General features: G+C 42.1%; 1 protein-coding gene across 5 annotated transcripts in view; it reads right to left on the minus strand.

Moving 5' to 3' along the window:
- Positions 1–1,768: 1,768 nt before the first annotated feature.
- SLC39A12 (solute carrier family 39 member 12) overlaps positions 1,769–23,923 on the minus strand; it is a 92,093-nt gene continuing 69,938 nt past the window's right edge. For 4 of the 5 annotated variants that reach the window (XM_055147487.1, XM_055147490.1, XM_055147486.1 and 1 more), the window contains one exon: positions 20,842–22,451. In XM_055147487.1, coding sequence (XP_055003462.1) covers positions 22,323–22,451 — 129 coding nt within the window. In that variant the 3' untranslated portion in view covers positions 20,842–22,322. Of the gene's footprint in view, positions 2,646–20,841; positions 22,452–23,923 lie in introns of those variants that run through there. The other variant, XM_055147489.1, reaches the window with a different exon arrangement.

Below are 23,923 nucleotides of genomic sequence, written 5' to 3' on the forward strand. Positions count from 1 at the left end.
GCACACATCGCCATGTGCTGAGCACTCTGACCAGCCAGAGAGGTCTTTTTTTTCTGAAAGTATTTTTGGCCCAGGAACCAGAATTCAAGTATTGATTCTGCCACTTTACCTTTCTTAATAGCCACTAAGCATCCTAGAAACAGAAGAAGGAAAGTTATATTTCCATATCAAATGAAATGGCTGTGATTAGGGGTCCTGCTCTGGGGATAAACGTTGCCTTGAACAACAGAACAGATGTTGAAGTGATGACCACACACTAAATGAGAGAGGAACCTTTCCTCAAAGATTCCTCAGGACCAGGGCTATACTTCAACACTGCAGCACTAGAATGTTTCCCAAAAACTGACACTTGAAAAATTATGTGAGACATGGAACAAAATGGGCTGGAGCAATAGCACAGCGGTTGGGCATTCGCCTTTCATTTGGCCGACCCGAGTTCGATTCCTCCCCCCCTCTTGGAGAGCCTGGCAAGCTACCAAGAGTATGGAGCCCACACAGCAGAGCCTGGCAAGCTACCCGTGTGTGTTGGATATGCCAAAAACAATAACAATAAGTCTCTCAATGAGAAATGTTACTGGTGCCCACTAGAACAAATCGATGAGCAACGGGATGATGACACTGTAGAAAGCATGAAATGAAATAGTATCATTTGGGGCATACTGCTATTAAAATCCCAGTGTATCAACAAATTGCCTTATTAATTAATTAATTAATTAATTATTTTAAAAATTGAATCACTGTGAGATACACAGTTACAAAGTTGTTCATTACTGGGTTTCAGTCATATAATGTTCCATTGCCCATCCCTTCACCAGTGTACATTTCTTGCCACCAATGTACCCAGTTTCCCTCCTATCCCCGCTTCCCCTCCAGACTGCCTCTATGGTGGGCACTTTTTTCTTTCCTTCACTCTTGTCACGAGCTTTCTCTCTCTCTCTCTCACTCTCTCTCTCATACACTCTCTCTCTCTTTCCTTTCATTTAAGGCCTTTTCAAAAACAATTCCTCCACCCATCTCCCTCAAGAGAGTCTGACAACTCTAAAATGTGGGCTTCCACTTCCACACCACCACCAAGGCCCATAAAATTAACTTCCCTACACCATCTACTGAACCAATAATTGATCGGATCAATAAGCCTTGAGAAGCAAACGTCCTCTACAGAAACATAATCAGCTCCTTGAAGTGGCCATATGTTTACTATGCCCAGCAAATTCAGTAGTTCTGAGGAAACAGAGGTGATGACGGAATTTGGGAACGGAGAAAGTGCTGGAGGCATTTTCAGAAATGGAACATCTGGGAAAGGTTGACCCTGGTGAAACTCTGACATTTTCTACAGAAGCATCCACACACAGACCTTCCTCACAAAGGACATCCAGGAAATGAGGTGTTAAGAGGTAGAAGGGGCGGAGCTGCTGTCTTTGACCTTCACACCATGGCAGAAGGGTCCTCCTTACCGCTTCCTGTGAGCAGCGACATGAGCTGTTCTGAGAAGCAGCTTCTGACATTACACTGCGAGGTTGAGAGGGAGCATAATCTGCACCTCTGGGGAAAGAGCTTCACAGGCAAAAGCAACGACAGATTTCTTCCGGGAGAATACATATGGCATGTTGAGACAGGAGGAATGGAGATACCAGGCTGGAGAGAGAATTTTGGAGAGCTCCGAAAGAATTGGTCAAGGCTTGTGCTCTCTATGAGAGGGGCAGATAAGGGTGGGGGGGATGGGAGGGCTTCTGAGCAGAGGAATGCCAGGAGCAGACAGATATGGATTCTTAAAGTTCTGCTACTGTGTTGACAATAGTCTTCCTTAAGAACTGCTACTTTACTTAATGGAACCACAAATAATCCTGCAACACTCCCCCAAGTCCCCCTCTCCCATTTTGTTTAAACACTGTGGTTTACAAAGTTCTTCATGATAGTTTGCTACCAAATTCTGTTAGGGTCCTGGTGGGCTGTTAGTAGGGACCATATGTGGTGCTAAGGATCAAACTTGCCCCTCCCCACTTTTTAAGGGACTCTTATCGAGGATAAGAAGAATTGGGAGTCCATAGCTATCCATACTATTTTCTAGATGTTATTCTGTCTTGTATCTGGACCAATGTGTGTGCTTTATGTGTATATTTGTGCAATCATGCACATATATGCAAACATGCATGTGTGAAACAGACACTGTGGCAGAGAGAAAAGGGGAAAATTGGAAGGGAGGCAAAATGTAGAAGACTATGAAAAGCAGCATATGAGGATATTCTCGTGGAGGGACACAGAATCACTGAGTCTCAGTGACAGACCATGATTTCCACACTCTCCACCCAGCTGACATTCAAAGTGCTCCTGGGAGGAGACAGGGCAGGTATCAGCTATCTGGAAATGGGAAGGGAGAGTAGGGAGGAAGCAACGCTGATCCCGAGTAGAAACCCTGCCGCCAAGGAACCAGCAAAGGGAGGAGGGCAAGAGCTCTGCTGAAAGTGGGCCTAGAGTTCAGGAAACTTAGTCACCAGACTCAAAGAACAGATCAAAGGAGTGGGAGGAAGCGTCAGCAGCAGCCGTGGGGAAACATTTCATCAGGCTCTGTCGTTCCTAATCATCGATCATCAACTCTTGGTAAATGCACAGCCTTATGGAACATTCAGAAGCCAAAAATCCAGTTCCTAGGACAGAGCAGAGAGACCCCCATTTCATTTGTAGCAGGACTGTAACAGACACCTCTCTGTTGAGGGCTTTTCCCAAGGGAGACAATTCAAAAAGGGCCACCTACTAAGAATTAACCTCAGTCCTTGAAAAAAATCTGAAAAGGGGCCAAATTTGAGAAGGGGCATTTTGCATCTACAGGGCCTCCTTAAAAGATATGCTCCATCCCCACGCTTCATGCCAGGGCCCTTTGGCTGCAGTCCCAACCATACATTTATGAAAACCTGAATTAAATATTTTACCCACACTGGATTATTTAAAAACAAAAACAAAAACAAAAAACTAGCGGGGGCTGGAGCGATAGCGGGTAGGGTATTTGCCTTACACGTGGCCGACCTGGGTTGGATCCCAGCATTTAATATGGTCCCCCCAGCACTGCCAGGAGTAATTCCTGAGTTCAGAGAGCCAGGAGTAGCCCCTGAGTATTTCTGGGTGTGACCCCAAAAGCAAAAAAAAAAACACCCCAAAAAACTAGCTCTAGTACGGACAAGTCAACATAGAAGCCAATGTGGAAGCTCACACAGCCTGTTCATAGGAAGTACCAGGATGATTCCCTGCCTTGAAAACACAGAATCAGGAAGATGCTGTTAGAGAAATGAATATAGCTCTCTTGGGGAATCACCCCAGCCCCCCAGATCAGGGACCCCAGTCTTACATTTAAGGAAATAGAGGTTTCAAGAAGAGCAAGGAATTAAGGGAAATTTTAAAACTGCAACCTAGCTGTTCAAATGAATCTGCTGTCATCCCACCCCTTCTAAAGAAAAGCTTTCTTAACTTTAAAAAGGTATGTCACTGTTTAAAAATAGCCCTGGGTGAGAGGATTGTGGGAATGTCTGACTCATCACAATGGCAGGAAACCTATACTGATACCCTTTTTTTTTCCCCTGGAAGGTGACAGCCTCTTTGATATGACCTCTAACCCCCAAATCCCATTTTACCAAGATATTCAAAGTAATACGCATAGGGGCCCATAAGGGGACATACTAGAGCACAATCATTGCAGCAGGCGATCTTGCTGTATCTCACTTGAAGAGTGGGCAACTGAAATGTCTCTCTAAGTCCCACACACTCCCATGAGTACACATGTACACAGGTACAAGATGTAGTTTCTTAAACAGTCTTATGAATGACTTACTTTCCATAAGCCAGATTTGATGAGCTTAGTCCTTGAAGTCACAGCTCATCTATCCCACACCTAACTTCCCCTGTTAGGTTCAGGTAATATGATTTCCAAAACCGACACTCTCCGGAGACCCTCAGGCCATAGGAAGGATGCATTTGCATTTTCTAAGTTCTAAATTGCTAGTGCAAGAATAAATTGGTCCTTTGATTATTATAAGAAGCCTTCCAGATGTCCAGAGTCCTCTCCAAGTCAGAACCTAAACAGGGGCCCCATCAGGACCACCCTCTTAAGCTTCAAAGCATCAGTCATCAGGGTCCCTATTCTCATTCCTTTCACATTGTGCCCCAGGTCATTTAGCATAGGCATCTCATTATCTGTTGATCATAATAGGATCCTGATTGTGATAAGATTCTGACAATGCATCAGCCCTACACAATTCACCCATTGTCAGGGCCCAGCTGCCCCTCTCTGCCTTTCATTTGAACTCGAAGAGTGGAACACATTCCAAATGTGGTAGATTGAATCAGCCTTCAGATCCTTTGGCCTCATCCCTGGCACCTGTAGATGTGATTAATTTAAGGACTTTTAGAAGAGAAAGATTATCCAATGGGCCCAATATAATCACAACAGTTATTAAAAGAGGGATAAAGGAGGAGTAAGAGCAAGAGAAGAAAATGCAAAAACGGAACCAAAGCTAGGGTGATCAGGAAGGGGCCACAAGCAAAGAAATGCTGGTGGCCATTAGAAGCTGAACAATGTAACACACACACACACACACACACACACACACACACACAGAGCCAGAGATCAGAAGGAACTAGTCTACTGGACAGCTTGATGTTAGCCCAGAAGAGATTCTGAAGCTCTAACCGCCATAACTGTTGAGAATATATTTGCATGGATGGAAGATGGAAGTCAGTCAGTTGTGGCATTTTTGTTACATCAGCAAAAAGACACAAATCCTACATCACTCTCAGAATGCTACTTTGAAGACCTCCAAGTCATAAAACCCAAAGGGTTCTCCTTTCCCTCATCTTCTTTGCCTCTTTCGGGAGGCCGCCATTTATAACAGGAGAAAGAACGTGAGATTTAAGGGACAAACTCAGATCTGGTTCTAATTAGGGTCTCTTTGCAAGAATTTGTTCTTGGCATTTCTCAGAATATTTATGCTTCTCTGAATCTCAAGAAAAAATCAGTTAAGAATCTGGGAAAGGAGGAAAATATTGTAATTCTCTAGCAAGGATCACAACGTAAGGAACATAAGGGGAAAGTTGTCTAATTGAACCAGTCACACTTGCTTGGAACTGTTGCCATGTGTGGGGGGTATAACTGACTACTGATAATGAGTCTTTATAGCACATGGTAAGTACCAGTTTGTTCTAAATCATATGTGCTGCATTTAAAATACTATCAGTTATGTTCTAAGGAATAACACATTATAAAAAATGATATTAAATTGGAAATTTCTACATGTGACTTTTTAGTAGTTCTTTGACCCCCTAGGAGGTCCAACTAGTACATTATTTTAATAGTGGTCTATGCTGGAATTTTCCAGTGTTTGACTATTTACTATTATTTTACAAATACCACAAAATGAAAATTTTAGGTAACCATAATAATGAGTAAAGTATATGAAGGATATTAACAATATTTTAATAATAGTTTATGATTGGGGGAACTTCTCAAAATTCTTGTCAGTTATATTTTATTCCTGAGACCCAAATTAGTATCAGCTAGAAATTTGGAAACATGGACCAAATCACTACCTAACCCCTTACTAGGCTCAGAATCTTGGGCAGATTACTATTTTAAGTTTAAATTCCCTCTTGAATCAAAAAAGACAATGATACCACATAGGTTTGCCACAAAAGTTAAATAGAATTATATACATGATATTCTGATGTCTTGGAAAGGCCTTAAAATTTTTAAAAACATAGAGGTAAATTTTCATTACCTTAAATTTGGTAGTTATGACAATAAATATTAAACATAAAACTTTCGTTAAAAGTAAAAGATAAAGTAAACTGGATTTAACCCAAATTTAAAAAATTAAACATTTAGACATTAAAGGATATTATCCAGAAAGTGAAAACGTTACAAATTGGGAGACAATATTGGAAAATATATATAACTGGTGTACCTCTAATCCTATTTCCAGAGTAGATAAGATACTTATAAATAAATCTAAACAAGAACCCCGTCTACTTGTAAAAAGGCAAAGGATCTAAATAGATATTTCTGCAAATACAAATGATCAATAGGCACATAAAAAAGACGTTTTTCAACATCTTTAGTCATTAGAAGAATGCCAGTCAAAACCACAGGAACAATCTTAGAAACAATATTAGAAAGGCAATAATGTCAAGTTTAAAGTGGAAAATAACAAGACTGGGCAAGGATGTAGGAACTGTGGGATCCTCCTTCACTGCAGGTACCAATGTTCAAGGTGCAGCTACAAAGGAAAACAATTGGGCAGCTCCTCAAGCCCCACAAAAGAGCCCTAGAGGGTTGGACCTGGCATTTGCACTCCTAGTTATACATCTGAATAAATGAAAGGATGACAAGTATTCTGCAAGTTTGTAATTTTAGGTGGGGAGGAGCAGGCAAGAGCAGTATCTGCATCTCATCCTTGTTCTATTACAGTCACTTTACCTCCTGCCACTCTTTTCCTCAGGTAACCTCTGTTCATCGTCAGTGGCCAACACCCCTTTTCTGTTTGTTTTTGCTGCTTCATTAATTATGTATGCTAATAATTGACAGGACTGGAATGATAGCACGGCGGGTAAGGGGTTTGCCTTGCACACGGCTGGCCTGGGTTCGATTCCTTCATCCCTCTTAGAGAGCCCGGCAAGCTACTGAGAGTATCCCGCCTGCACGGCAGAGCCTGGCAAGCTACCCGTGGCGTATTCGATATGCCCAAAACAGTAACAACAAGTCTCACAATAGAGATGTTACTGGTGCCCGCTCAAGCAAATTGATGAACACCGGGATGACAGTGCTAGAGTGCTACAATAATGGACAAGTGACACAACTCAATGCTTGTCTTTTTTCCTTCGGACTTATTTCACTTCAAATACTTCCTTTGAGCTCCCGCTGTTTGGTAGTAAATGGCAAAAATCTCATTTTGTTAGAGCTGAGTAAATGAGGACTGCATCATCTTTATATTTTTAAAATGTTTTTATTAGTGAATCACCGTCAGTTACCGTTACAGACTTACAAACTTTCGTGCTTGTGTTTCAGTCATACAATGATTAGTACCCATCCCTCCACCAGTGCCCATCTTCCACCACCAATGATCCCTGCATCCTTCCCACCATCCCCACTTTGTTACCCCCGCCCCACCCTACCTTTGTGGCAGGGCATTCCCTTTTGCCCTCTCTTTCCTTTGGGGTGTTGTGTTTTTCAGTAGAGGTAGTAAGTGGCCACCATGTTCTGTCTATAATCTACTTTCAGCCCACCTCTCCCATCCCAAGCGGGTCCTCCTAGCACCCTTTACTTGGTGGTCCCTTCTCTATCTGAGCTGCCTTTTCCCCCAGCATGTGAAGCTGGCTTCTAAGCTGTGGAGTAATCATCCAGGTACTTATCTCTGCTGTTCTCGGGTGTTAGTCTCCCATTCTGTTACTTTACATTCCACAAATGAGTGCAATCTTCCTGGTGTCTGTCCCTCTCTTCTGACTCATTTCACTTAACATGATACTTTCCATGTTGCTCCACCTATATGCAAATTTCATGACTTCATTTTTTCTAACAGTTGCATAGTATGCCATTGTGTAGATGTACCAAAGTTTCTTTAACTAGTCATCTGTTCTTGGGTACTCAGGTTTTTTCCAGATTCTGTCTATTGTAAACAGTGCTGCAATGAACATATAAGTGCAGATGTCATTTCTACTATGCTTTTTTGCATCTCCAGGATATATTTCCAGAAGTGGTATTGCTGGGTCAAATGGGAGCTCAATTTTTAATTTTTTGAGAAGTGTCCATACTATTTTCCAAAAGGGCTGAGCCATTCGGCATTCCCACCAGCAGTCTGTGCATGGTTGACTTCTATCTTCAGTGCATCATGGTCTGCAAAGGTAGTTGGTACAATTTCTATCTTCCTGATTCTATTGAGGTATGTTTTGTGACCCAGCACATGGTCTATTTTGGAAAATGTTCTGTGTGCACTGGAAAAAATGTGTATTCTTTCTTTTTGGGATGCAAAGCCCTGTATAGATCTATTAGCCCTCTCTCTTCTGTCTCTTCCTTCAAAGCCAGTGTTTCCTTGCTGAGTTTTAATCTTGTAGATCTAGAGGTGATAAGGCAGTGTTGAAGTCTCCAACTACTAATGTGTTGTTAGCAATGTCCTTGTTAAAATCTGTTAGCAGTTGTTTTCAGTATTTAGCTGGTCCCTCACTTGGTACATACACGTTTAGGAGTGTGATTTCTTCCTGCTGTACATATCCCTTGACTAGTAAAAATTGGCCTTCGCTGTCCTTTCTAATCTTTTTCAACCTGAAATCTATGTTGTCGGATACTAGTATGGCCACCCCAGCTTTTTTGAGAGAGTTGTTTGCTTGCAGGATTGTTTTCCATCCTTTGACTTTGAGTCTGTGTTTGCTCTGACTATTTAGATGTGTTTCTTGTAGGCAGCAGAATGTTGGGTTTAGTTTCCTAATCCATTTTGCCGCTCTGTCTCTTAATTAGCGCATTTAGACCACTGACATGAGGAGACTATTATCATGGGTTCTGTGCCATCTTTCTGTAGGGGTCTGTTGTGCTTATAGGATTTTTTCTTGTCTTACAGTAGCCCCTTTAGTCCTTCTTTTAAGTTTGGCTTTAAGTCTATGAAGTTCCTGAGCTGTTGTTTGTCCATGAAATAGTGTATGGTTCCTTCGAATTTAAGTGAGAGTTTAGCCAGATAAAGTATTCTTGGTGAGGCGTTAATTTCATTGAGTTTTTCACTATATTCCCCCATTGTCTTGAGGCTTGGAGGGTTTCCTCTGATAGGTCTGCTGTAAACCTAAGGGGTGCTCCTATATATGTGATTTCCTTCTTTGACCTTGCTGCTTGCAGTATTATGTCACTATCTGTGGCATCTATCATTTTGACTATGATATGTCTTGGAGTCTTTTTACTAGGGTCCTTTTTAGCTGGCACTCTTCGGGCTCCTTAGATCTGGATGCCTGCCTTCTCCAGCTCTGGAAACTTTTCAGCAATGATATTTTTAACTGTGGCTTTTTCACTAAAGTTGTCTCCCTGTCCTTCTGGTACTCCAATGATTCTAATGTTGTTTCTCTTGAAATCATCCCCTAGGTCTCTGATTTGCCTAAGAGCTATTTTGAGGTCTTTTCCCATTGCTTGTAAGCTTCCTGCAGCTCATCTTCAAGCTCACTGATTCTGTCTTCGGCTGTGACCATTCTACTATTGAGGGCACCCACTGAGTTTTTAATTTCATCTACAGAATCCTTAATTCGAGACACTTCATTTTGTAGTTTTTTTATTTCTGCTCTCATTTCTTCCTGTATTTTCTTGGCTGTCTGTTCCATTGTTTCTTTCACTTCCTCCTTTAACTTCCTGGATATCTGTTGAGCCATATTTTTTAGTTCTCTGAACATCTTCAATATTTCATCTCTGAATTCTTTATTGGAGAGATCATATTTGTGGATAATGCTTGTTGAGGTGCCTGGACCCTTTTCATCATCTTCTCCTTGTGGTGGGGATTTTCATTGTTTCTTCATGTTTTTGTAGTAGTGTCATGGTGGAAACTTCCAGTTCACTATCAGTATTCCCCTCTTCCTCTCAGGTGCTCCTCAGCGGCTTAGGTGAGGTCTCTAGTGAAGCTTCGGAGGATGTGTTTTTTTTTTTTATATTGGACTCACAGAGATTCTACTGAGGCCAGTATTATGATGCAATTGGAACACACTACTGGACTACTGTTCTAATGTGTTTGAGGTGACCAGGATAATCTCCATAGAATTAGGTGACCGAAATGAAGATTTGATTTCCGAGTGCCAGGAAAAGGGAAAATAATTGTGATGACTTGAGTGGCCGCCTGCCCCCTAATAGGCTACACCCACTTCTGCGGAGGCCACGCCCACTAGCGAGATGTGGGGGAGGTGTCAGGTGGGGGGGCAGAAACCTGGGAGAGGGAGAAAACAGGAATGGCACTTGCATCATCTTTATTCAACCAGCTATCAATGGGGCTTTTTCTTAAAAAAAAAAATTTATTTTATTGAATCACCCTGTGGAAAGGTACAAAGCTTTCAGGCTTATGTCTCAGTTATACATTGCTCAAACACCCGTCCCTTCATCAGTGCACATATTCCACCACCAAAACCCCCAGTATACCTCCCGTCCCCACCCCAGCCTGTGTAGCTGATAAATTTCACTTAATTTTCTCTTTACCTTGATTACATTCCATATTTCAACACAAAACTCATTATTGTTGTTGGAGTTTTCCCCCCAAAAAACAGCCCTGCTGAAAAGGAAGCATTTGATAATTAGTTTCCCATTGCTGAGAATGAAGAGATATAAAGTCTCTTGGTTTGGGATTTCTGTATTTTAGTATTTTAATAACTAAGTCCAAGGAGATTTATGTTAGAAATTGCATCATTTCCCTTCCTGGGGCAGCATGGGGCTATGGCTTAGTTCACAGTCTAGAGACATCTCTGTGAGAAGCTACTGGTACAAAAAGTAGTCTAGCTGGCCACTGGATCATGGTCGATCAGCCACACAGCAACCACACAAACGTGTGGACACCCGAGTCTCATCTCAGCGGAGAGCACGCCAGTATTGCCCCTGTCCGGAGATCATGCACGCATCGCACTGTTGCAAATTTGTACTTTTTCTTTTTCCTTCCCAAGCCTCCAAGTTCGTACCTCCTTAAGGGTCCTTATAAAATGGCGGATACCATGCCATCTTTCCCCAAAAAGGGGAAAAAACCCGAGAAAGAAAGACCTTTTCCCTCCTCGGCCGGTGTGGGGCACAGTCTAGAGACATTTCTGCGAGCAGCTGCCAGTACCAAAGGTAGTCTAGCTGTCCTCTGGATCGTGGTCAATTAGCCACAGAGTGGTCACACAAATGTGTGGCCACCCGGGTCGCATCTCGGCAGAGAGCCTCAATGGGGCTTTTTGATTGCTTCCATATTTTGACTATTTCAAATTATGTTGCAATAAATAGTTGGGTATTTAAAAAATCCCAAGCCCCCAAAGACTGAAAGTAGGCACACAAATAGATGTGTGTATTATAACATTCATTATGACATTATTCATAATTGGCATGAGTGGGAAACAACCCAAGTGTCATATTGGTGGATGAATGGGTAAACAAAATGTGGTATGTCAGTCACAGTTATCCCATTATTCACAGATTTGCTCGGGTGGGTACCAGTAACATTTCATTGTGAGACTTATTGTTACTGTTTTTGGCATCTCTCATTCCTATTACATGATGAACTTCATGGTTGTTTTCATAAGTGATGACATATTTCTTATCAAGGGCATTTTGATATAATTTTAGATTGCATTTCAGAAAGGAAACAATAGCATGTACAAATTTCCCCATGCAGAAAATGGTGGAGTGCTATGTAGACACAATAATATATTGTTTAGTCATAAACAAGAGTTAAGTTCTGATTTTACAACTAGCATCAACTTTGAAAACATATTAAGTGAATAAACCAACACAAAGAGCTAAATATTACACAGTGCCATTGATATGAAGTTCCCAGCACAGATAAATCCATAGAGTAGATTACAGTTCCTGTCTGGGGGGTGGGAGCTCTTGCTTCTGTTGAGGTTCATGAAGGAAATGTGAGGTACAGAGCCAGGGGAGATGGTAGCACAATAGCTAAGATGTACAAAATGCCATCAAATCACACATTTAAAATGGTTAAAATGGAAAAAAATTGTGTTCAATATATTTTATCACACACAAAAAGATGGAGGGGGGAACTTGAAAGTCAAAATTCAGTACTGCACCATCTTCCGAGTCAAAGAATTTGAAAAAGTTTGATGATATTCCCTCCAGGGCAGAGGCACAATAATTGGATTACAAAGGGTGGTGCTCTTCTGAATGGGATTAGTGCCCTTGTAATAAAAGGGAGTTATTATGAAGGCTATTATCTTCACTTTTCTGTCATGAGAGGACACAGCAGGAAGCAAGCATTCTGCACCCCAGAGGGGGACCCCCATCAGCGCCCAGCTGTGCTGTCACTCTGATCTTGGTATTCCAGTCTCCCAAATGAGGAATGAAGTGCAGACAGTTGTAAGTCACTGAGTCTAGAATACTTTGTGATAGTAGCCCAGACAAAGACCATGAGGATGGGATCGCTCCAGATAGAGTCTCTTCTCTGGATAAACCCAGGGATAGGTACGCAGTGATGAAGGGATGGGAAATAAATCAGAAGTTTGGCTAGGATGTCTCTGTACCAAATACTCCTCTGCAAACAGAGTGAGCCAGCAGGCTCTGTGGTTAGTGCCTGGAACCCAACACCCTCTTCTAGTCTGAACATCCAAGGACAGAGGAGAAAATGAGCTTCAAAGCATGAAATAACTTGCCCAAACTCATTCGAGGAGATTGGAGCAGAAAATTGGAGCCAGAACCACACCACAGGCTGCTCACTCCCACAGCATCTAAATCTTTCCCATCCCTATTCCTCAAAGCCTCAACTAATCAAGAGAGGTATCATTTATAGGCTCCAGGGCCTCCCGAATCCTTTAATTCTCTCTCTCTCACTCTCTCTCTCATACACACATACATACATATGCATGCACACACACACACACACACACACTCATTCTCATATTGGGGGATCAAACCTGGTAGAGCTCAGGGGGATCAAATGTGGTTCAGGGAATGAATCAGGGTCAGTCACAAGCAAGGCAAATGTTTTAAACTTTGTGCTATTTTTCCAGCCAACCCTCCCATGCCCTCAGTTCTCTTCTAAAGAGGGATATCCCCATAATACCTTTTTGGAGGGGCCATATCCAGCTGTGTATAGGGCTTACTGCTGATTCTGCACTTGGGGATCACTCCTGGCAGGCTTGGGGGACCATATGCGGCGACAAGGATCCAACCCGTGTTAGTCTTGTGCAAGTCAAGCACCCCACCCATTATACTCTCTCTGGCCTTTCCCCAGGAGATTCTGCTCAAAGAAAGGGTTCCATGCTTAGGACACTCCAAAGCCATTTGCCCACTCAGTGTTGCCCCTGGAGTGTGACTCAGTATCCCCAATCTTAACAATGGCCATTGCCCTCTACCAGTAGTCTTCAAGAGACTTAAGAACCTACAGAAAGTCTCATATGTGAGACTGAGAGATTTCAGGATCTAATCTCCACCCACAGAGCAGAACCAAGGAGTCTCAACACCTCTAGAGCCCTTTCGCCCATGCAAGTTTCTAAACCAGGACCACAAGAGCCACTGCCTCAGCCCGACTGGCTGGACCATGGTTAGAGTCAGAGCGGCAGGGCCGAGGCCAGAAGAGAGAAGGGGTTCCTCCACAATGCTCCTCTCCTTTCGGGAAGGACACCCAGGACACTCCCAGCAGGGGTGGGGAGAGGGGGCATGGCTTCCAGTAGGCCCTGAGACGTCACGGGGACAGTCCATGTCTAGGTGGTGGCTGACTCTTGGCTGTAAGTTCCGCCTTGCAGTGCGCCTGCAGCAGTGGGGACCCTGAGCCAGCAGAACTGTCCCTGGAAAACACTGGCACGTGGCAGGGTCACCTTCAGGGCTGCACCGAATCTCACAGGTACGTGAGATCAAGGGAGAATGTGGAGAAGCGGCCCCAGGGCTGATGCCGGGTGCAGGAAAGTGGCCCCCTGATATCTGTTTCCCCAGCCCAGGGCAGACGGCTCTGAGGCCCAGCAAACACGCCGTCAGGGTGAAGGCTGTGAGGAGACAAACCAGACACCAGTCTGCTCAGCTAAGGACATTCAAAGGAGAAATATTTATATTTTACATTTTAAAGCACCCCCGGGGCGAGGAGGGGGAGGCACAATATGTTTTTCATCTCACTATGTTGAAGAACTTTGAGCACTGGAAAAGCCAAAACAGGCCCAGGAGCAGTGAATTCAAATAACGGTGACTTTTATTTTTATTTTTCTAACAATCTGCTAGTCTACATTTCAGACTTAGAGGACAGAGGTAGGGGGGTTTTGTGCAGACCCGCATGAGACAGGGAATTCACGGGGAAGCAAAGGTTCAAGATGGCACGAACAAGGATCCTGCGCTCCTGTTCCCGCCTCTGGATTCAGCTCCCTCATTCCGACTTGCGGGCCCAAAGGTGCCTACAAGATTCTCCTGTGAAAGTCACACTGACGGGCAGACAGATGTTTTCCAGAATGGGTTTCCTGGGAGTCCGGGCAAATGACAGATTCATGCACAGCGGCGACTAGGAGCATTCTGGAGGAACTGACAGGGGGCAAGAGATAGGGATATTTCAGATCTGGGTTGACCTGCAATTCACTCACTGTGTGGACGGAAAGTGGGTTGGTTTCAACTAAGACTTTTGACAACTAAGACTTTTGAGAGAGAACAATGACTTTCAAGGTCCCTATGTGATTAAAAAGAAAAGAGCCTGCAGATTTGAGCTACTTCCTGCAGACAAAGGGCCACCCATAGAGAGAAAAGAGAGAGAGAGAGAGAGAGAGAGAGAGAGAGAGAGAGAGAGAGAGAGAGAGAAAGAGAGAGAAAGAGAGAGATTATTTAAGGAACCAAGTAGGTAACCCCACAGTGAATCACTCTCCCCATCCTGATGCATAATCTGCTGCTCTGTGGGAAATTTCAGTACCCTTGAGCATGACCTTGAAGTGTGAGGAATAGAAACTGGCCTGCCAGGTGGTTTGGGTTCCAGCCATACTGTTTTTCAGTCCCATAAACTTTGGCCAAGTTGTTTAATTTCTGTGAGTCAGTTTTCCTAATAAGTGAGAGAAATAATGGCATCTTACTTCTTTCAGTTTAGAAAGTACACAGAGCCTTAATCATCTCTCAGAAACTAGACTACTTAGAAGTATTTACTCTTTGCTTCACATAATAGCCCCCAAAAGGACAGGGGAGAGGTGTCAGTAAGTATGATACAGCTCACTGTAAATACTTTCCCACATAAAATGCTTGCCATATATTTCTAACACTATTGCTGCTTTTGAATACACTCGAGCTGTACTCACATTTTTATAAATGGACTGATAAGAATACTAAGATGAATTTATGAATTACACATTACACCAGAAACTTTGTTGCTTAGCCATATCACACCAGCCTTACAAGGCAGAAAATGTTACATCCCTGACAGAGATGGGATTAAGGAAGGTTAAAGGATTTGTTTAATTTAGCACTGAGCCAAAATCAGACCTCAAAGCCTGTGTTATTGCAATACTCTGGACTATGGACTCAACAAATTCCATGTAGTAAATTAACCTGAATCATTGAATGATCCTTTTGCATGGCTGCTAAATATCCTAAATATCATGTACTGCCTCCATGCTGTACTGTATATTCCTCACTGTGCCTGCCTAGTGCCTGTGGTTTAGTGAGACTCTACAGAAGAAGATGGTGGTCTTGGAGGTGGAGAATTTTTTATTTATTCCAGAAAAAAATGTAAGGAATAAACCTAACTTTCTGATAACCCAAGCCTCCTGAAACACTTGATTGAAATGATGTTGGAAGAAGAATTGTATGCCCTTTTTTAAAAAAAAGTATGCAAATTAATTTTTCTATATGTCAAGATTTGTACAATCTATCAGGGATTAGCAGAGTTCCCATGAATAACTCTGAAACACAGCAGAAAGCCAGTTTCCTAAGCACACCTCGGCTAATCAAAACAACTTAGAAACCTCTGAAGTAGCCAGATAATTATCCTCAGTAAAGTAAACAGATGGTTTCTACCATAGATTGTCATTAGGCAAATTTGATCTGCTTGGTTATGAAGACAAAGAATTTGGGATATTTAAGGAATTTCCATGAATTATCAATAGACTTTGAAGAGAATTTAAAAATGCTTCAGTCAGATAAATTCCAATGTTGTTATCAAAGTATTTTGGTTGATTCATACATTCATTAAAACATTAAAACCGGTTGCCTTCTCTAAGCCAGGTAAATATCACAGTTTCAGAAACCTGTAAATGAGCAAAATGCAATCTCTGTTCTAAGATTTCTGCTCTGTGGGAAGAGGGCTGCCTAGACAGTGAATATCACAGATAGATGACAAGCCATGGGAGACATGATAGAACTTCAGTAGGAGGCTGGAAGATGTCATCCCACTAGGATTGGACAGACCTAGAGGAAGGAGAGAAGAAATTCTGGACGGGGTCATGCTTAAGACATTCTAGAGAATAACCTTATAAATACACAGACAGAAGCAGTAATAGAAGGAATGCATAAGCAATCCTTCTTGATTGGAATACAAAACAGTAAGGAAGAATTGGAAAATGCAAGAGGAGAAGCAGAAAAAAGACAAGCCAGAGATCTTTATTCCCTGTGAAGCATAAGTTGGTCATTTCTTTGGAGGCAATCAGGAAACACAAAATATTTTAAAAAGGAGAGTGACTCAATGCTATTTGTTTTTCAGACAATTCATTTGTACAGGTTTTTTATTTAGCACCTTTTGAGCAGTAGGATTCATTCTAAGACTACAAAAAACTTCCTCAAAGAACCAAGAGTCTCATGGAAAAGACTGACTAGTAAAGAGTTAACTTCAAAAATTTTTGCTAAGTGCTATGATAGTGACCTGGATATTTGAGAAAAGAACACCCAGATATAGTTGGCAAACACAAATCAGCACCAAAAATAGATGGGAAAGTGCTTCTCTTCCCTGATTGCATGTGGTACAAAGTTTGAGTTTTTGCAATACAAGATACTTCATGTAATCTTCATGGTAACCATAGAGCAAAGGCTATCGCTGTACACAAATGAGAATCGAGGCATAAAAACATACAAAATCATCACTTCACAATGAAAACAAGAGAAGACCGGGAATAAAGGAATTTCAAACCAGATAGCAAATAATGAACAGAATGACAGTAAGTGCCATCCACAAACACTTGAAATGTAAGTGGCCTAGATTTCCCAATCAAATACACAGAATGGATTAACAGATTATAAAAACAAATCTCCCTAAGTGAGTCTACTAGAGACTCACTTCAAATATAAGGACACGACAGAGAGAAAGTGAAGGGGAAAAGATTGATACAAATTGAAATGGAAATCAAAAGAAAGCTAGATTATTTTATGTATGTCATTGTTGCAATATACTTTAAATTAATAGTAAAATAGACTTTGAGACCAAGACAGCAATAAGAGATGAGGTCATCATATAAAGATATAAGGGGACAAGCCAGCAAGAATCTAAATCTTATAACAAATGCAAATCAATTCCTATCTTATACCATACACAAAGGTCAATGCAAGAAAAATTAGACTTAAACATAAGGTCTATATCGCAAAAACTCCTAAAGGAAAATGTAGGGAGGTTTTGACATAGCTCTGGCAATTTGATATCAAAAGCTAACATAACTAAAAGTGAATATACGAATGACCAAATAAAGCCAAGGGGCTTCTGCACAGCTAAAGAAATCACCAACAAGATGAAAAAGTGACTTGTGGAATGAAAGTTACAAATCATATCTACAGCAAAGGATTCAGACACAAAATATATTCACGTAGATTGAGAGCAAAAATATTCGCTGAAAATGGACAGAAGTTCTGAATGTTTGCTCTACAACCTTAAGAAACTTAATTGGCATCTCTGAGCCTTACTGCTCAGAAAGTGACATGAAAACAGTTTGGTTTGGTTTGGGGACAACACCTAGTGGTATGCAGGACTTAGTCCTGGTTCTGTGCTCAGGGGTCACTCCTGGTGGTGCTCAGGGGACCATATGTGGTGCCTAAGATCAAACAGGGGCTGCCAGCACCAAGGCAAGTGCCTTACCCTCATATTATCTCTCTTCTCCCTGAAAAATTTTAGACCTATATTCTCAGGGTTCTAAAAGTAAATGACACCCATCGAGCACTTTTTAATAATATCTACCACATACAAAATACTATAAAAGTAATGCTACAATGCCACTATTATAAAATCAAAGCCCTTCATTAACTCTCTGGTTGGGTGTTGTGGTATACCGGGATATTGAAAAGAAATGCTGAGATCTAAGGTTTCACCAAAACTATAAAGCCACAAATCCCAGATACTTGTGAAAAGTGTAGGGCCAGCGCAATAAGACAGTAGGTAGGGCACTCGCTTTGCACGTCTGCTTTGCCTGTTTGATTCCAGGCATCACATGTGTCTCCCGAGCCCTGTCAACAGGAGTGATCCCTGAGCACAGAGTCAGGAGTAAGCCCTGAACACTGCTGGTACGGCCCCAAAACCAAACAAAGAGAAGAAAGAAAAGTGTGAGCAACGCCAAGGGTATGGATGGAATCTGTTGAACCCTAGATGGGCCACACAGGAATGAAGCTTCCATGGTGTGTAGGGGAAGAGAAAGACTCAGGTGTTGATTATTATTAGGGGTGAGGAAAATTGATGATACAATAAAAGTAGCTGCTGGGAAACCAGAGACATTGCAAAATAAGGAGTGGGGTCGGGGGAGTTCTGCCTGTGGGATCCGGATCAGTGGGGAAGGGAAAGTTAGTGGGGAATAGGCCAGAAAAAAAATTGTCATGGGCCCTTCCAATGGCAATGGCATGTCTTTGGGTCTGGGAACACCACTCTAATTCTCTAGTTTCTCAAACGTTTGACAGTTTCTACTGGATTTTGAGAGGAGCCAAAGTGAGTCATAGCCTGGTAAGGCATGACTCAAAATCCCTGCAGCGAGGGTGCTAACGAGGGCACAGGCTGCCCCTGAGTGGCATGCAGCACACTGTACATGGTGCAGGGTGGGCAACCTCTTCCAGGGCAACCCCTACTGAGCTCCTTGGACCCCGAGGGGCAGCCACGACCACAGCCAGTTCACCCCCTTGGCAGACACCCTAGGACATGATTTGGAATCAGAACTCGGGGTTGAAATCAATTTGTGATCACCCTGACCCTCGTGCTTCCTCTCCAATAGGACCCGGCACACAATACCCCTGTCCTTAGACGAGTGCTGGGAGTGGGAAGACAGCAGGTTTCCTTGATGAAAGAGCCATTCCAAAGGGAGACGAGAGGGTTCTGTCAAGACTCGCCATCCCAACACTGCAGCCCCATGTTTTCGGGGAGACAGGCAGAGTAGGGTGAACTGGGCAATTCTTGGTCTCTCTGGCTCAGGAAGTGAGTCAAGGTGAATACTCATGAAGGTGTGATTTATATTCTCCACCAAGCAAGGACATTTCCCACCCACCACATGTAAGTCATGGAACGGCTGAGCGAAGGGATTAGCAATGATGGTGGGTGGTGTTTTAATCTTTATTGAGTTATTGGTAGTCTAAGGCACTAAACTAGAGCTTCATGAGCACTGAGTAATCCCGAGTGATATTTGAGGTAGGAGATGTCTAATGTTTAGTCACATTAGACATGAGAGGAAATGCTGCTCTCTTATTGTTATGTGACAGTACTGGCATTCGAACCAAGATCTCAGTTCAGAATCTTAATTCTGAGGGATCACATCAGATTCCTGAACTGCTCTGCACGGTCCACACTAGTGATTAGCAGACTTGGGACCCAACTCGTCCCTTCAGGCATAGAAGAGAAAGGAAGATGGCCAAGTGTAGTCTTCCAAGGTCAATGAGACTCACCTTCAAAGTCTGAATTCTGAGTGGTGAGGTGTGGGTGATAGCTATAATTTCTGGGCACAATTACATGCTACCTGGTCTCATTCAGTGATGCAACCCTGGGCCCTGATCCAAAGACTAACACTCAGCTTTCCCAAGATGGGGTACCAGTCTCCTCTTCTGGAAGATGGCCTGTCAGGGGATGATGAAAACTCAAGTAAGAATTCTGTGTAACTTCCTCTCTGGTTTTGTCTCAGGAGCATTTCTTTTTCAGTGAGCAAAAACAAACAAATCAATCATCAAGTATATATACAGCATAATCCTAAATTTAGGCCAACCAAGACTATTCGAGCATGACTGAGAAACGGGGTCTCAAAGATAACACCATTTACCCCCAAACTTGGTGAGTAACACATAACTTACACAATTTAAAGGCAGGAGGATATTCAGCCAGCCTAAATTTAGACTCAGTCCATATTTAGGAGCAAATCATTGTCATGACAGCTTTTATCAGCACCACTCAATTTCAAACACAAGAGGGTTTCTAGCAATTCTAAAACTGCTGGTGATTGGAGGTTCACCTCAGGCTCCTGGATGGTTGCTAAGGAGTAGCAAAAGATTCCACCTGATGCAGATGAACCAAGAAGGAAGGGAGTGGGCGTAGGGACGAGGGTTACTGGAGATGGCCGCAGGCAAGTTTTATTCCTTGGCTACCCCTGGCAGTGATCTCAGAAGACCCTATGAGTTCTAGCTACAACTTCACCTAATGGTTAAGTTTGAACCTGCTAGATGCTGAAGGCTACGGAATGAATAGTTGGGAGCTACAGCATTTTGCAGGGGCTTCCTAAGTGGTGTCCTCCACCCGACAATTTTCAGCCAACCAGATCGTGGGCTCAATGCAAGGGCCTGAGGGTGACGCCATTTTATCTCTCTCTCTTTTATTTTTGCTTTTTTTCTGTCACACCTGGAGATGCACAGGGGTTAATCCTGGCTCTGCACTCAGGAATTACTCCTGGCGGTGCTCAGGGGACCATATGGGATGCTGGGAATCAAACCCAGGTCGGCCACATGCAAGGCAAGTGCCCTATCCGCTGTGCTATTGCTCCAGTCCTCTGAACTTGTTATTAGCCTTCATTTACATTCTTTTAATTAGAAATACTCAGACTGGTCGCCTTGCATGAGGCCAACTTGGGTTCAATTCCTCTGTCCCTCTCGGAGAGCCCAGCAAGCTACTGAGAGTATCCCACCCACACGGCAAAGCCTGTCAAGCTACCTGTGGCATATTTGATATGCCAAAGACAGTAACAAGTCTCACAATGGAGGCGTTACTGGTGCCCGCTCGAGCAAATCAATGAGCAATGGGATGACAGTGATACAGAAATACTCAGGTGGTTATTTATTATAAAGGAAAAAGTGAATAAATGTATTCTCAGCAGAGTCTTCATGCGGTACTCAAGCCGGGACCCATCTGATGCTCAGAGACAAGCAGGCAAAAAGAAGGAGGTTTTGACTCTGGAAACTCCAACTGTAGAGAAATCACGTGGTTCTTGGGTGCCTGCATTGTGCGCCTGCTCTTTCTAGGAGCTGCTGATTTCTGCTTGTTCAGTAGAGAACTAACTCAGAGGGGAATCAGGACCAGCAGTACCTACATCCAAATCATCTGTAAATTGTTCGAAATTGAGCTCTCACCCAGGCCCACAGAAGCAGGAACAGTTGGGATGAAGCCGAGCCCCTGCCTGGGTTTCAGAGTTGATCCTCACGTTGCAAACTTTGGGGAGTCATTTCACTCTCTAGAGAAGTCCACTTCCATCAAGCTCTCCTGAAGAAAGAACGTAACTTTGGAAATCAAAGAAAGGTGACTGGAAAAGATTTTATGAAAAGACAGGCCACAGCAGGCCTTTCCACTGATGAGTAGAAGACAGGGGATGTATTTGAATGCCAAGAGTCATTTTGGCAGAAAAACGAACTTTTTCCCTTGTTGAAATATATCAGGCCCAATAATAGGCATTGATTTTCCAAAAAACAATGACTAAAAACACAGAGCTGTTTTCTCTTTTAATCATTTTTCTAGGTCAGCCACTTTGCCTGCCTATTGCATGCAGTTACTTACTGACACAAAGTTTGGGGTTCTCTGTTTCCCTGGAGAATATAAAATATGTTTCCTATGCTAAATATCTGAATGTTTATACATCCTTCTCCTTCCCGCTCAGGCTTTGTTATTTTAAAGATATCAGAACTGCATCTTTTGTTTCCAGTCCTTTTTGCATAGAAAAGATTTCACTTGGTGATTACCGAGAAGATTGCTGACGTCGTATCCTCTTGGCTTACACGTTTGCTTCCTTATTAGCATTTATGTGCCAATGGGCAGTGCTTGCAGGTGAATGTTCCATGTTTGTTGGGTGAGCAATATATTCCAAACCTGACATCCAGTCATAGAAGGTAATACAAACCATCACATTAAAACTTCATCACATTTGTTTGTAATTTTGCTTGTGGTTTGTGATCTCAGGGAAAAAATATACATATTATTGACATCAAAGAAGTTGAAGCAGATTTTATCCCACCCATCGACTATGCACTTTAGACACTGCACACATTCTTTATTAAGGAAACAATGCTGTTAATGCTTAGAAATAATTTAAAATTCAAGAATTACTGCAAGGTATGAACATCATATTGCCGAAGAACTCAGAGGACACACTATACAAACAAAAAATGTATTATAAAATTAATAAGTTAAGGAAAGAGAAGACATCTCTTGAACAATATAAAAACCAAATGTGCCAATCTCCATAGAATGCAGTGAAAGAAACAAAATGAGGCCACATAAATTTATTTTTAAGGGTTTTGAAGTTCATATTGTAATATTTTGTTCATATATAGCCAAGAGTAAGAGAGAAAGCCAACCTACAAACAATCCAAAGTTCTGCAGGAGAAACATCAACCAGGGTCGCCGTGTTTGAACATGAGTCATTTCAGGAAGCTAAAAAAAGAATAAAAAACCAGAGTAAGATCCAGATATATTCACTGCTGGGAAAAGTTTGGTGGGAAAACTCAAGGGACTCTTGTTATTTAGAACTTAATAACCTTTCAAATTCCCCAGTTACATGATGCCTAATACCTTCTCTGACCAAAGATTTTGGTAAGATTAAGCCATTTGCTTGTGGTTAGAAGAATCCTTGTGTTTCCAGAATTCTTAAAATCGATGACATAGTTATTTTGCTTAAAAGGAGGGCATAGTTATCAACTGTTAAAATAAAATCTTCTTATGCTTTATTTTCAAGGAAATACTTCAATAGTGGTTCTAGCGGTTTATGAAATTGTTAAATGCACTCATTAGTACAAAGCATGTATTTATTTTCAAATGGATGAACAAAGACTTGCTGACCTTTGACAAAAGAGGAATTCATTCCCAAGGCTAAATTTTATTCTCATAGGGACAAGTGCAATCATTTTGTGAAATGTTTTAACACCCTTTCAAGGAAAAGTTTCACTCAAATGTCTGCTAGTCCCATTACTTTAAATCACTCACCCAGTGAAGGAAAGAGTGAGTTTACTTCTTTTACCATAGTGTCAGTTTAGTTGGAGAAGAGGCTCAAGTCAAATGATACAAAACTGAACTCAAGCCTCACACACATTGCTGACATTTCAGACTGGATCATTTGCTGTGGAGTCCCTCCTGTGTGCCGTCGGACACCAGCCGTATCCCTGGTTTCTTTCCACTAGATGGCACTGCCCTCAGTTCCCACCACCAAAAACGTCTTTGGATATTGTCAAATATTTCTTGGGCAATAAAAATCACCTGCAGTTGGGAACCACTCAGTTATTTTATTTAGCAAGGAAAAGGTTGAGAAATGAAACATGCAAAGTTTATAGATTTAGAGCTTTGGAATATAGGTTGACGTTGACTTCTCTTTTTAATTCCTCTACTAGAACTTTCTGAAGGCTGTTTGTCAAGGCTTGAAATGGATATTTCTTCATTTGCTATGATGAAGGTGTGAGGATTGTTGGATTCTGCTATTTTGTAGCATTTCTACGTAGAGCAGTGGACCAAAACAGTGAGATCTACTAGGATCCAGACTGTCTCTTGGATAGTAAACTAAAAAAAAAAATCTAGTATGTTGCCCTGTTTGATATTTTTTTCTCCCATGTTTAAACATGACATCAGTCATGCCACATTAGAGACAACCTAGATGATTCATGAGAGGTTATAAATAGATTGAAAATTCATAGAATGTTCTCAAAAAGTTTGTAATCAATGACACTCTTGGAAGGATAACAAGAATATGGACTGGGGTTCCCGATTGCATCTGATTCTCAGTAGTTTTCAAGCAACTTATATTAGCTTACTCCAAATTTCGATGAAATACCTGGCATTCTTTTGTCTCAGTAATTTGTACTTCACACCAATCTCTGAGACATAATTATGCCATCTCTGGTCATGTAGTCTTGAAC

Source organism: Sorex araneus, chromosome 9 (assembly GCF_027595985.1).
Source record: "Sorex araneus isolate mSorAra2 chromosome 9, mSorAra2.pri, whole genome shotgun sequence".
Taxonomy (NCBI): Eukaryota; Metazoa; Chordata; class Mammalia; order Eulipotyphla; family Soricidae; genus Sorex; species Sorex araneus.